Source organism: Sus scrofa, chromosome 1, assembly GCF_000003025.6.
Source record: "Sus scrofa isolate TJ Tabasco breed Duroc chromosome 1, Sscrofa11.1, whole genome shotgun sequence".
Taxonomy (NCBI): domain Eukaryota; kingdom Metazoa; phylum Chordata; class Mammalia; order Artiodactyla; family Suidae; genus Sus; species Sus scrofa.
The window spans coordinates 38,157,552-38,172,392 of record NC_010443.5 but is presented as its reverse complement, the minus strand read 5'-3'; the positions used below and the strand labels follow the sequence as shown (position 1 = coordinate 38,172,392).

General features: G+C 35.1%; 1 protein-coding gene and 1 long non-coding RNA gene across 24 annotated transcripts in view; one reads left to right on the top strand and one right to left on the bottom strand.

Annotated features, from left to right (window-relative positions):
- LOC102165447 overlaps positions 1-2,043 on the bottom strand; it is a 108,626-nt gene extending 106,583 nt beyond the window's left edge. For all 3 annotated transcript variants that reach the window (XR_002338510.1, XR_300683.3, XR_002338509.1), the window contains exons 1-2: positions 664-2,043; positions 219-354 (exon numbers count right to left, since the gene is read on the bottom strand). This is a non-coding gene — a long non-coding RNA (uncharacterized LOC102165447). The remainder of the gene's footprint in view (positions 1-218; positions 355-663) is intronic.
- Positions 1-14,841, top strand: part of NKAIN2 (sodium/potassium transporting ATPase interacting 2) — a 1,025,964-nt gene that overhangs the window by 867,823 nt on the left and 143,300 nt on the right. For all 21 annotated transcript variants that reach the window (XR_002338465.1, XR_002338481.1, XR_002338499.1 and 18 more), the window contains one exon: positions 13,409-13,609. Coding sequence is in view for 7 of the 21 variants with exons in the window: in XM_021072767.1 (XP_020928426.1) it covers positions 13,409-13,609 (201 nt within the window). In the remaining 14 variants the exon portion in view is untranslated. The remainder of the gene's footprint in view (positions 1-13,408; positions 13,610-14,841) is intronic.

Here is a 14,841-nt window from a genome sequence, read left to right as displayed (position 1 = left end):
CTACACCATACATCATTTCTTTACGGTGTGCATGAAAATTACCTGGAGGTCTTGTTACAATGTGAATTCTAATGCAGTCCTGGGGTGGGGGGTGTTGCTGAGACTCTGCATTTCACTCCTAACATGCTGAAAGCCATTGATTCTCAGACTACGCTTTGCCTAACAAGCCCATAGACCCTTGACACAGGTTTAAAAAGGAAAAAATATGGCTGACTTACTTGGATCCAGGTTATGCATGCAGGTGGCATTAGCACCTTCTAACCAAGTTACTTGATCTTACCATTCACAGAGGATAAAGACCAAGCCAGCACTGAGTTTCAGAGCATGAAGGAGATGGAGCCTGGGTTGAAGGGTCTGGAAATCACAGATAGAAATCAAGTGAGGGAAAGAATGGGCAGCAGTCACAGATATAGCAACGGCATTGTTCAACTGAATAAATAATCTATGTTTGAAAAGAAGAGAAGGTAGCCTGGGATATTTGAAGTCAGGCCCAGAAATACCAGCCACTAAACTCACTGGCCCAGAAAAGGCCAACTTCACTCTTAACTACAAACAATGGAACAGAAATCAGTGCAGGCAGACCAAAAACGCCAGAGTGAGCATAGGGTTACAAATGTCCAGAAGGCAACCAGGTAAATTCCTAGATATGGGAAGTGAACTTACCCACTCAACTTCAGCTTCCAGAGGAACTGAGCAAGTGAAATCAAAGTGTGCTAGTCCCAGAGGAAACAGCCTGCTCAGCAGGGAATCCAAGAAGGGAAGACGTAAAGGAGACGGAAAACTCAGCAGATCCTCAGTTCTGCTACCCACGTAAAATCTGCCGTAAAGTTACGCCATACGGAACCAATAAAAGGCCTCTATTCCTTCTTATGTGCCTGGGACAGAATCACGTGTGAGTTAAGCGGCTCTAGCTGTGAAGACCGGCAAACAGGGCAAGTAGAAGCCGAGTCTCAAAGTGAGGTCTGGATCAGCAGTATTAGCATCATCTGGGAACCTGTTAGGAAATGCAAATTTTCAGCCCACTCCAAACCTACCAATCAGGTACTGTGGGGGTGGCACCCTGCAGCCCATGTTCCTACAAGCCCCCAGGTGGTTCTGAGGCAGGCTTACTGAAGTAGCGTCTATTGAAAGTATGGGGAGAAACAAGACTAGGTTTGGCAAAGGATAGTCATTATAAATTGGCTTGATAACGGCGCTTTTAAAGAGCTAGTGAAGACTAAAGCCTGTTTACAGGGAGAAGAAAACCCAGTAGAGATAATGTAAAATAATAATTAATAAAACCTTCTCAGTAATCAATGAGGCTAGGCAATGATAGTCTGTGGTAAAGTTTAATCATTGTTAAAGAATCATCCAGCCATGTGTAGGACAATAATATTTTGGATGTGCTGATAATAAGAGACATCATGAGTGCCAGGAGGGGTAAACTCACAATATGTGTTTGAAAATTCTCTCATGATGTATTTTTAAGCGAGTCACACACACACAAAAGTGCTATTTTGTGCCCATGCTTGTGAAGAGCTCTTCTGGGGGGGGGGGGGAATAAACAAACTTGCAAACATGGTGGTCCCATGGGATCTATTTGACAAAACATTGAGAAAGAACTTTGTTTTAAATCTGAAAACAAGTGTAAGTAAGACACAAAACACACAGGGGCTTTAATTATAGGCACACCTTGGTTTATTGTGCTTTGCTTTATGGCACTTCACAGATACTGCTTTTTTTTTTTTTTTTTTTCCCCACAAATTGAATGTTTGGGGCAACCCTGCATTGAGCAAGTCTATCAGCACCCTTTTCTAACAGCATTTGTTAACTTTGTGTCACATTTTGGTAATTCTCACAATATTTCAAGCCTTTTTATTGTGATGGTATTTTAATGGTGATCAGTGGTCTTTAAAGTTACTATTGCATAAAGATTGTAGATCTCTGAAGGCTCAGATGCTGGAGAGCATTTTTCAGTAATGAAGACATTTTTTAATTTAAAAAAACATGGAGGAGTTCCCATTGTGGCTCAGTGGTTAATGAATCCGACTAGGAACTATGGGGTTGTGGGTTCAATCCCTGGGCTTGCTCAATGGGTTAAGGATCTGGTGTCGCCGTGAGCTGTGATGTAGATCGCAGACACGTCTCGAATCTGGCATTGCTGTGGCTCTGGTGTAGGCTGGCTACAGCTCCAATTAGACCCCTAGCCTGGGAACCTCCAAATGCAGTGGATGAGGCCCTGGAAAAGACAAAAAAAAAAAAAATGGAGATATATTCTATAATGATAAATAACTTTTATGATATTCTAACTAAATTAAATTCTAAAATTGCTTAAATTTTATAGGAACATTTTCAGATTCATTGTGTAAATTCAAGTCATTCCCTTGGTTTTACCTGTGAACAATCACTGATTTGTGAAAACTTATTATTAAAGTCACTCCTTTTCACAAGAGTTTTTAAGTGATTTTGATACCCCTAAAAAGATCTCTAAGTGCCTGATGCTGCGAATTTATATATAATCATCGTCAAATACAGCATAGTGCAGTATATTTAAGAGCTAAAATAAGTAGTTGTCAATAGAGGCAGATTATTAACAGTTGGGCATAAACTAGTCATTTGGAGACTTAAAATTATAGCTTATTTTTCTAAGTCATTTTATATGAACTAGGTCGAGTGATATACTCAGAAGTTACACTCCCCTGTTTCAGTGTTAGTGAATAAACCTAGGCAACAGATAATAGTGTCATATATGATTTTTACTTTCTCTCTACTCAAATCACCAAAGAATCATTTTGAGGGAAGAGACTGTGTAAGGCCTTTTTTTTTTTTTTTTTTTTTTCTTTTTTTAGGGCTTCATCCATGGCATATGGAAGTTTCTGGATTAGCAGTCAAATAAAAGCTGTAGCCGCTGGCCTATACCACAGCCACAGCAACTCGGGATCCAAGCCGCCTCTGCAACCTACACCACACCTCACGGCAATGCTGGATCCTTAACCCAATGGCTGAGGCCAGAGATTGAACCCAAGTCCTCATGAGTATTAGTTGGGTTCGTTACCAATGAGCCACGACAGGAATTCCCTGAGATTGTGTAAGTTTTGAATATAGCCTTCACTCTTGAAGGATCAGCCAGCACTTGCATTCATACAAGTAGCTATAAGAATTCAAAACTTAGAGCAACACCCATTCTATTTGGGAGCACTTCTAATCCTTTGAGGAGTATCTGCCTTACCTTCTAGATCAATTCATCAGCTTGAATCTGAAGTTAAATATACGTGAGTCTGAGCCCTCTGATTTTTTATGTTTCTTTAAATATTTAAATTTATTTTAAATAAATTTTTAATTTATTTTGTTTTATTTTGTTTTTATTGTTTTTTATTGTTTTTTTATTTTTTATTGTTTTTTATTGTTTGTTTTTTATTGTTTTTAATTTATTGTTTTGGTTTTTTTTTGTTTTTATTGTTTTGTTAATTTATTGTTTTCATTTATTGTATTGATTGTTTTTAGACCCTGCAACTACCTTGGACAGATAGGCAGGGTATCCAAGTCAGGATGATGCACTTTTGTCAGTGTCTCTAAAACAATCTGATCAGGAGACTGTAAATGATCCCTTGTGTGAATTAGAAGATTAGATGTCACACAATTCCTATGCAGGAAAATAGCTGGTTATTTATTACTCCTTTATTGAAGTAGTTTAACAAAATCCACCTATAACCTAAAATTATATCACGATGTTTTCCTCTATGATTTCCAATTCCATTTTGGACATAATGTGTATGATGTAAATTCAAATGGCCCCTTGGCTTATAGCTGTGAACTTTTGGATGGGGAATTATTAAGCTGTTCCTTTTTTTCACAAGACATCACAAGTGATTTTTGGTACTTTTTAGAAGAGAATTGTCTAATGAATTCCTGTGGGCAAGTGAAGGAGAAAAAAAAGAGTCAGAAGGAAGCACGTCTTTTAAATAAGAAGGACTAAGTTCCGATGCATGCTGCTGCATCGTCAGCACCATTTCTAGTATGAACTACTATCTTGTCAACAATCCCACCTCATCCTCATATTTCACACTGCAACAAAATTATTGAATTGTTTCCTTCCCCATATTTGTATCCCCAACTTGTACTTCTTTGTCTTCTTATACTTCTGGGAAATTTATCCCCTCTTTGTAAAGGAAACTAAGGAACTAAGTGCTCTCTCACTCTCTCGCTCTCGCTCTCTCTCTCTCCCTCTCCCTCTATGATAGTAATGATGAGTATTTTTCTGTTTCTCAATGTTTTCCTCCAGACAGTGACTTTTCCACCAGTAGCCTCTTGTCCTTGTGCATTACAAAAGCTGCAAAAGGCTTTTTGGAAGCAATCCAAAGGAAATAGGTACATATGCTTAAAGGTGTTTTATTTAGACTTAGAGGTTTATTTATATTTGTCTCCACAAATTCTAAGCAGTATTGATCTATGTGCTTGCCAGGATAAAACAAGACAAGAGACAAATCTTACCACTTTAAAAAAATTCTCTCATGAGAATAAAGTACAACTAAAATACCTTTAAAAGCTTCTTCATCCAAATGCATGGCTAATATAACTCTACTGTAAATGCAGGGTACCATGAGTTTTGGAATTTTGTTGGTAAACCACCTACGAGGACATGTCAAGGTCTTTTTTTAGTGCTATGTAGGTTTTGAACAGATTTGGAAATTTTTTAAATACATTGTATGAATTACGACTCAACCATTTTTATTCTAGAACATTCTCCCAAAGAATGCCAAATATGACATTTTGACAATGATTAGGTGGCCTAGAGAATTTCCTTAAGAGGGGACAAGGTCCAGGGGGAAAGCATGAATTCAGACAAAACTGGGTTTGAAATCTAGTCTCATACTTAATAAAAGTAACTTGATGTCGTTATCTATGCACTCTCAACCTCAGTTTTTTCTTCTGTTAAATAAGGATAGTAATCTCTACTTCTCAGTGTTGTTGAGTCATGTACTAGGTAATAAATACATAAATTTATTTCCTTTCTTTTTTGCAGTGTGTGTGTATATATATATATTTTTTTTTCTGAACTTAACAGTAAGCTGAAGAATTTATAATGGACTAGGAGATGTATTTATCTTCAAAATGAGAAGATTTACAGAGATTTTACAGAGAAATTTTCCATGAATTAGTATTTCATCTCTAGTTATGGTCATTCTCAGTACCTGAGCGATAACTATATAAAGCCCAACCTCAATAACATTAATGCTTGGCTCAAGTCCATCTTGCTACCATATTTGGCCATATTCCCATGAAATTTTATCTCCCGAGAATGAATATTTAAAAACAAGAAAGAACATAAAACTTTATTAGCATTTCTGGTAATAAATTTAACTGAGAATTTTTGAACTATGGATCAAAATGTGATTGGGCTCCCAATTCAATTCACTTGACAAGTTAAAATCTTTGGAGGCAAGCACAGATATTCTAAGCCAGAATATCCAACTTTGGGGAAATGATTGAGTCTGTACCAGGGGTAGGCTGCACATGTAGATAGATGGGATAACGACTAGCAGTAATGGTGCGGAACTATTGAGGAGGACATTTCAGTGTTCCTGTCATGTAGCCAAGCCTTCAGTATCATCAGCACCTCTGTGTCACCATGCCAAATGTGCTTTAAAAACAAAAGAAATGGTGGTCTTCAGATGAGTGCCAAAATATCAGTAACATTTTCTCTGGAAATAACTAACCTCTTCTTTGCCTCCCTAAGCCCCTGGAGTGAATGCAGATCACTTTTCAAAGCTCTGAGCCAGGAAAGGAACACTCACAAGATGGGAAAAGATACCTGTGGGGAGGGAACAAACGACTAAGTGAGAAACCAGCAGGAAAACCTGCCGGAAGAGGTTTCAGTACATCGAAAACTATAAAGTCAGTGAGAAGCTGATCTTTCATTATTGTAACCAGCAGAGAAAATTCTGCCTCTAGCATCTGCTAGTAAGGGTGTGAAAGAAAGGGGAGAAGACTCATTTTGCCAAACTTAGATCCCACTCATAGCTGATGAGTCCTAACTTGAGAAGTAAGAAAATAATCAAGACTTTTGAGCCTGGAGGTTCAATTAGCTTCAACATAGCTTGGTGGCTTCCTTATGGAAATCTTTCTTTTCATTTCCTTTCCCTCCCTCTTTTCTTCCCTCCTCTCCTTCCTTCCTTCCTTCTTTCCAGCTCTTTCAGAACAAGGATTACCTTAAAACAAAATTCTTTATATTCCAAAGCAGTCTTTCTTCTCTAGCTGAGAGCTAATATGCATTTCTTTAGCAAGAACAATGATTATATCGGGACCTATTCAACGTACCCCTTTAATTTAATTTAATTTACCAAGATAATTTTGCCCCCCTTCTCTCTCTCTCTCTCTCTATGTATATGTGTGTATGTGTGTGTGTGTGTACACACGTGTGTGTACACACATATACTAACATACCAGGTATAACATTGTGATCCTGAAAAAAGAATGGAATTAATCAGGAAAAGCTTGTTACAGGCTAATTACAGGATGTCATTCAATAACAGGGTTTTCTAACTATTTCTCTTAGTCCCAATGGCTAAATATATATGTTTTATTAATATAAATATTCTGAACTTCCGGAGTATTTTTTACTGTTGTTAAGGTTTGCATCTTAACATTAAATATGCTTGCTTAGCATTCCTTTAATATCATGACTGGAAGTATGTTTTAAGATAATATGAATGCTGACTTGTTCCCATTCTTACTCCAAAGTATTAATTTAAGCGCAGAGAGAAACCTAGGATGTTAATAGGAAGTATTGAGGAAGATTTCATTAAAAAAAAAACGTAATTTCTGCAACAATGCTCAGAAGGCAGAGGGTGCAGACCAATTGTCGAATAACATAAAACATTTATCTAGAATAAGGAGGCAATTAGGATAAGATTTAGAAAAGTGAACTAATGGCCTTTCTTGCAATCCAGACATGCAAAACCTGTTTTCAGGCAAGAAGCAATCAATACATATAAGAGCAATGAACATCAAACATTTTACATGAAATCTTCAGTGAATCTTTCCACATAGTGGGAAGAAACACATTTTGTTTTTAAAACTCTAGATTTTAGAAATCCAAATATCATCAGATTTTCCTCATCTGACTTTAGAGCAATGGTTATGTTTTTGATGCTCACAGAAACTTTTTCTTTTCTTGAATAACTAATGACATGAACCAGGAATTAAGAGTTAACACTATGGTGTCATATGAAATTATGATCCTTAAACAGTCAAATCCCAAATTTACCCATAGTTTAAGATTCTAGAAGAAAATAGGGACTCAAATGTATATTTGATATTCCACCTGCTTTTCTTAAATTCATTATATGAATGAATCACATCTTTGGATTTTGGAGTTGGTAGAAGTGAACTTCCTTGTGTTCTGAGCCACACTGCTATCTATATATACAACATTCATTCAACTTGATAAATAAAGTGCATTTGTAATTTTGCTTAACTTTTCAAAACAATATTTTCCCAGCCTGTTCTTCCTGGCATCTTGAGTAATATGATTTGCTTTCACTGATTCTCATGTTTTACCAGGATAAATTTGGCATTAGGGTTTTTATATGCATAAGCAGGATTGCATAGATTTATGCATGTATTAACAGAAGAAAGCAGCTATGTTTAGGGTTAGAATATTAAGTTTACCAGCTGGAAATGTCATGAATCATGATAATTTTAAATTTTCTATAAATTGGTATTTACTTGATATTAACAATGAAGTGTAACACAACACTTTCTGATGATATTTTAAAATTTAAACTTGTGTATATTGGTTGTAAATAAATAAGGGTTTATTGAGAAAAAGTGATTCTTGGTGTAAAATACAGCTTTCTGCACTATCCCAACTCCTGTGCCTTCAGCTAATTATAGGATGTCATTCAATAACAGGGTTTTCTAACTACTTCTCTTAGTCCCAAAGGCCAAGTATATATGTTTTATTAATATAAACATTCTGACCTTGCAGGGTAATTTTATTGTTGTTAAAATTTGCATCTTAGCATTAAAAATGCTTGCTTAGCATTCCTTTAATATTATCACTAGAAGTATGTTTTAAGATAATATGAATGCTGACTTGTTCCCATTCTTACTCCGAGAGTATTAAGGCCTTGTGGTCCTAGGCCCAACTCCCTGGACCCTTACGGAACTTAGAAGAGTCTGGGGTGATTAAGATCAAGCATTTGGACTTTATAGCATCTGTGTCAACACCTCCATCATGCTTATTGTTTAATACAGCACCTGTATAAATCTTACCACGTTTCCTGCACTGTCCGCCCCAATCCTGCAGGAGACTGGATTATGTTTATTGTAATACATTTTGATTCGTGTTTGTTAGTACCAATGTCCTGTCACTGATCAAAGATCTTTTAATTAGCCAGGATGTTTGGTTTGGCATTTAAGTCACTCTCCAGTCAGTCCCCAACTTATCTTTCCAAAGTGATATTAGGCTACCCCTTCTTACAAATGCACGTCTCATCAAATTAGGGCTACTTACTTGTCCTTAAACATACAAGTATTCTTAGCTCTAAAATTTTGATTATTTGGTCCACTCTATTTAAAACAGTCGTTTTCCCTCTGAACTGTGACCTACCTAACCTGGCTCTTATTTTAGGCCCAGCCAGCATTCCCATCCCACCAGAGTCCACAGGCATCACACCCTTGGAGTTCCTATACACAGGTTGTCCACACCTCTCATTAGGCACTTATAAAATGCTTCCTTCTGTTGTTGCATTTTATCTCTGTACCTGTACCTGCAAAGAAATAATAAACCCTGTAATGTTAGAGATTTCAGCTTACATCTCTTCTCATCATTATGGCCTGGTAGAGTGCTCCGCATATGGTATATGAATAATTAATATTTGTTGGTAACTGTGTGGATAACTATAACTTAATTACTATTTACTAAGAAGTGTAGTTTCAGCCTTTCAGATAGTGACTAAGCATTCTATAAATGGGAAATTGTCAATTTTCAATACTATTATTCTAAAAGAATAACTAAGTAATAAAAATTCAGAAATCTAAGAAAATATTTTATATTTTTAAAACTAAAACTCAAAACTTTTCATTCTTTACCTTCTTCTCTCTGTAATGTAGCCTCCATTGTTATTATTAGAAAGGATATATGCTTCAAATACCTTATTGTGAAAGTAAACTTTAGCTCTTTGTTGAAGTTCTTAGACATTGCTAGTATCATTTTCTCTCTTACTTGTCAACCTTTATTTGTTTTTATCAAATGCTTATTATTTGTTGAGCAATTAGGCTTGTGTTGACCTGAATACATACAACCCCATCAGAAACAACTTTTTAGTGCTAATGACAACTTTCATGCAACGCATCAGACTCTGCTGTTTTGAAAAATGACATGACCAATAATGGGGTCCTTTAATCTGAACTTTTTGAAGAGTTACTAAGAGAGATGAATAAATATATTGATAAAAAGATTTTTTCATCACTATACTGATCTGAACATATAATTATTTGTCTTTTTAAGTATGAAAGATTCTGAATCTTATAATTCTGAGCCCATCTTGTATGTTTTTCAGTATGAATCCATCCATAATATACAAGATTGGTTTGTGGTTTTCTATCTTATTTTGTGCTATCAAGATTCATTCTTGGAGTTCTCTTGTGGCACAGCAGATTAAAGATATGACACTGTCACCACAGGGGCTCGGGTCATTGCTGTGGTGTGGGTTCAGTCCCTGGTCTGGGAAATTCTGTATGCTGTGGGCCCGACCAAAAAAATAAATAAAAGACCCATTCTTTGTCTCAAAAGTTCTTAAAATTTTGAACTTGAAATTACAAAATATGTGGGAATTAAATAACCTATTGATTATGCATGAAGCAGATCACACTCAGGAATTTCTATTGCACTTAAGGGGGACTTCAAGGAGACCTGTCTATTGTCTATTTTGCAAGAAGGAATTTATATTTTGTGGTTAAAATAATGCACACCTGCACATATACACTAAGGCCTTGTGTTTAAATGTCTATAGGAAAATAAATAAGAATATAAGATAATGCCAGAAACCTTCCAGTTAATGGTTGCTTGTTAAGATATGCACTTACATTTCATTCTGAAAATCCACCAAGTGATATTAAAGAATAAAAAAACTAACAAACAGTAAAAAGAGAATGGACAAGAAGTGCCAACAATTTTTGGAAGAGAAAGTAGGCAGAAGATTAGCAAGTTACTTAGCAAAGTGGAAAAACCTAGAACTTATGATCATGCAGAGGATTCCAATATACAGATTTGACCTATAAAACCCTTGGAAAGTCAGGATATAGAAGTGGTTAGAAGGAGTATGTTGAGGTACCAGACTGGAAATGGGAATGAATTGAATGATCTATTCAAGGAGCCGTTAGATTGCCCCAGTCTCTTCCTTTAGTCTACACATCCAGGCTTCTCCGCTGATGCATAAGATTCTTGAAGTACAAGTAGGCATGAGCTAAGTTTCTGAACACCTGAGCATTAAATTCAAGATTGCATCCTGAAAAACAGCCTGAATATTTTGTAGCAAGACCATCAGCACCTTTCTAGTTCAGCCCAAGGAGGTTGTGGTCTAGTGTCTACCCCATAGGTAAACTGGAAGACCCAGAACAAAGTCCTATCAGTCTCTACAGATCTAGCATTTAAAAGGCAAGTATACTAGCTGACCAGCCCACTAATGCATTACAAACTGCCAATCAAGTTTTAATTTCTCTTTGGTATGGAAGTATAACTTTTATGAAAGACTTCTAAGGAAAAGCACCAATAGGAAAGTCAAAGAAAAAAATGAAATAGAACATAATAGAAAATTTTCAGCGCTTTCCTACTGGCTGTTTCCTCTGCGTGGAATGCTCTTCCCCTGTCTGCTCTCTTTACTCCTACATGTTCATTCAGAACACTGTGCAAAAACAAAATAATGAGATATCTTTTCTTACTATTACAGCTAATATTGTTTTATATTCTTCCCACCACCAAATCCTTGGTTATTCTATTTTCTTTACCTGAGTTTATATTCTTCCATATATTACTAACTACACAGATGTTTATATATATATATATATATATATATATATATATAATTATGTACTTGTCCATTTCCTCCATCTCAAAATGACCACTCATAAGAGTAGGAATATTGTCTATGGCACATAGTAGATACTTGATTATTATTGTTAATTGTATTTATTTATTTATCTTCTTATTTAGCAGAAATAAGTATATTAGCTGAATCAAAAACAATGTAAAAAACACAATTTTAAAAGAGTAAGTATTCAAAGAATTAAGAAAAGTTATAGCCAAGAAACATTTAAAAAATATTAATTATACAGAAGCAATAATTAGATAATAAGTTAGGTCTTAAAATTTCAAAATATTAAAATTAAAGATATAGTTCAATGTAAGTCTGGGAAGGGTTGGTAAATAAAATCCCCAAGAGAGTAAAGAGAAATATGAGATATGAATAGAAAAGAAAAAAATAAGAATGTAAGAGGTCAGTCCCAGAAGTCAAATGTCTGGCTAACAGGAGTTCCTATAGTAACAACAAAAAGTAGTGTAGAGGAACAATTAAAGATATAATGCAGGTTGTTTTCTAGAATGGAAGGAAAGGGCTCTTGGATGGAAAAGCCCACCAGATGCTCTACAAACTAAGTGAAAAGAAACTTGTCGAGGTACTGTTTCATTGAATTTCAGAAATTGTAGCTAAAAAGATTTTCTATATCAATAAACCTTAAAAATATAGCATGAAACCAAAATAAGTTATAGGCTATATATGCATTTTTAAGTCTTAAAAAAAAACCAGCATTTTGTATTATTAGTATTCAGTAAATTTACAAAAACTTCCATGAGACTAATCATACTAAAATCATGATAATAAACAGTGGAAAGAGAGGGGGAACTCATATTTAGGAAGATTACAGAGGAGGCATCATTTATATATATAGAATTTTACTTAAAAATGACTTCAAGCAAGTATAGCATAAGATTTAATGAAACTGTGTGGTAAGTATTATGGAATTATAATATCCTCTATACTTTTTGATAATTTTAAAATATTTACTGTTTAAAACAAAGACAAGAGACCAAAAGAACACAGGTTATATAAAAAATTACAGAGAACAAAATGACATCAGATTCCTTAACTCTAATAATGGAAACAAGAAAATAATGGAGAAATGTCCACCAGATTCTAAGAGAAAATGATTTTCAACCAAGATGTATACATCTAGCTAAAATATCAATTAATGTAAAAGTAGAGTAAAAACATTTCAGACTTAAAAGTTGTTCACTTATTCTAAGAAACTAGTGAATTATGTGCTCTATAAAACCAAAGAGTACACCAAGTAAGAGAAAGACATGACAGCAGTTAAGAAAAACATTTGCATTGGATACTTGTTAAAAATGGCAAGATAGATTTTATTTTACCTGCTGTAGTAGTTAGAGAAAAGAGTTCAGTAAAGAGCTAAGCTCAACTCCAAGTTAAACAGGCAAGGACTTTATTCAATACTATTGCAATAGGGGAGAGAAGTTGGACTTAACTCTACCAAAACAAAAGTTGGGAGGATTTTTAAATGCCAGGGTGATGTAATAGAAAAGTAGTGGAGGACATTAGGAGGGAAGTTTGTCAGTGTGATTAGGCCATCTGTGTTAATTGCTGCTTATCAAAGTTAAGCTCCTATCTCCCCACAAAGACGGAGAGCAAGGGGTGCTTTCTTGATAATTACATTTCAAAGGGATCATTTCCAGGATCTTAAAGACATTTCTGGATTTTAGAAAATTTACATCTTGAAAGATCAGAGAAAGAATTTATAATTATTAATTAATGATATTTTCCAAGAAATGCTATGACCAATTTTATAGTAGGAGTTGACAATGCTGAAAAGAACCTGATTTTCTAAACTACGAATAAGGGGGGGGGGGACAAGAAATATTTATTGTGTTTTGTTCGGTTAAGGTCATACTGAACCATAAACTACAATATTAATATTATTAAAGCCTTCATGTTATTAAATTTTGCCAAACTGTTGTACAATTTTAACATTTAAATTGTGCAAAAGGTAAATATTTGAAGGGAGAGGAAAATAGCAGATTTAAAACAAGATAAAATTCACTTAATAATTTAAATCACTCCCTTTGTAATATTTAGAAGTCCTAAAATCTCTTCGTTATGAGTCATGTATGTCATTGATAGTTTTACTAATTTTTTTTATTATTGTAGTCAGGCAAACTTTCCTTAATGAAAACTATAGACACATAATTTTCAAATTTAACTGATAGTTTCACTTTAGATGCTTCCTTTCTGCCTATAAAATAAAGCAAGGGGAGGGGGAAAAGTCCCCATTTCAAAATGGAAAGTTAATCCAAGTAAGCTAACTAACATTTACGAAGTAATTCTTATCCTTGTAAATTGCCTTCTTACAGGAAACAGATCTTATCCTGACTTTTAATATTTCAATGCACCGATCTTGGTGGATGGAGAATGGACCAGGATGTACGGTGACATCAGTGACACCTGCCCCAGACTGGGCCCCAGAAGACCATCGCTACATCACGGTCTCAGGGTGTTTTCTGGAGTACCAGTACATAGAAGTGGCTCACAGTTCCCTCCAGATTGTCCTCGCAGTAAGTTTTGACAGCCAACCACTCCATCTAGTGCTTCTGTTAATTGTTTTGTCTCTATGCAAATGCAGTGCACACAGTTGGGACCTATGGGCAAAATGTGGCTATGTGCTTTTTCCTAATTCATGCCACTTTGAATAGGGATCTGTCAGGTTAAACCAGGCTGTGCCCTGCACTGAGTATGTTGATTTTCTTTAGCAACAGGTAAATAGACTTTGGCATTTACATAAGAAATCTAACCAGGTGAGTTTCAATTATTTGGCTTTTGGTAGACTCTTTTAAAGATTCTACAGGGAAGATCAGAGAGTTTTCACAACTAACATGATACATACCCAAATTGATAAGATTTCAATAGATTATTTTCTTTCCCAGTGCTTCTTCCTGGCTGTGCTGCTAATTCTGGGAATTCTCTTTTCCCTTTGCCTTACATTTTTCTTCCTAGATTTACCCCAGGAACCATCCGTCATCCTTTATCATCCCCCCCTCTTTTTCAAAACAATTCAGCTTTTCTATGAATTCTACATGTAGACTATCATGTCCCTATTTTTCATAGCATTATGTTAGTAAGGAAACCTCCCTCTGCAAGAAGGCAGTTGGAGTTCTAAATAATTCCTCTGTATCTGTATATTTAGAGAACACATTTGTATAATATATTCCTATGTTATATAAACCATTATTTTACATTGTATCACTATGACAAAGAGATAAATAAACATATCCCTTTCTCAAGAAGCATTTTCGCTAAAGCTAAGTGCATGATATTGTGGGATTCATAAGGTTAAGGCAACTTTACTATATGTCTCCATTTATGTATTACAAGTTGTGTATGTGCAGATCTATATATATATTCTTGGGCTCCATGTAGATCTGAAATTGATGAGCACACTCTTATGATTGTTAACAACAAATAATAAAAGTAGAATCTGCTTTTTACCTCTTTCTTTAGATAATTACTTTGAGAATGATAGTAACTCACAATTCATAAATAACAAGACATAAATGTTCTGGGTAGAATGGCACGAATTAGTTCACATAAAATTCTCCTGGAATTAAAAAAAAACTCTATGAGTATGTATATTAGATTATATTACTAATATATAGTTATTAGATTTTAAGTGAGGAATATATATGTAAACCTATACATACAGGTGTGTATAATTCCAATGGGCAATGTGTGCTATGCTAGTAAACACATCCCAAATCTCTGTGACTAAAACCCACAAATGTTTATTCTC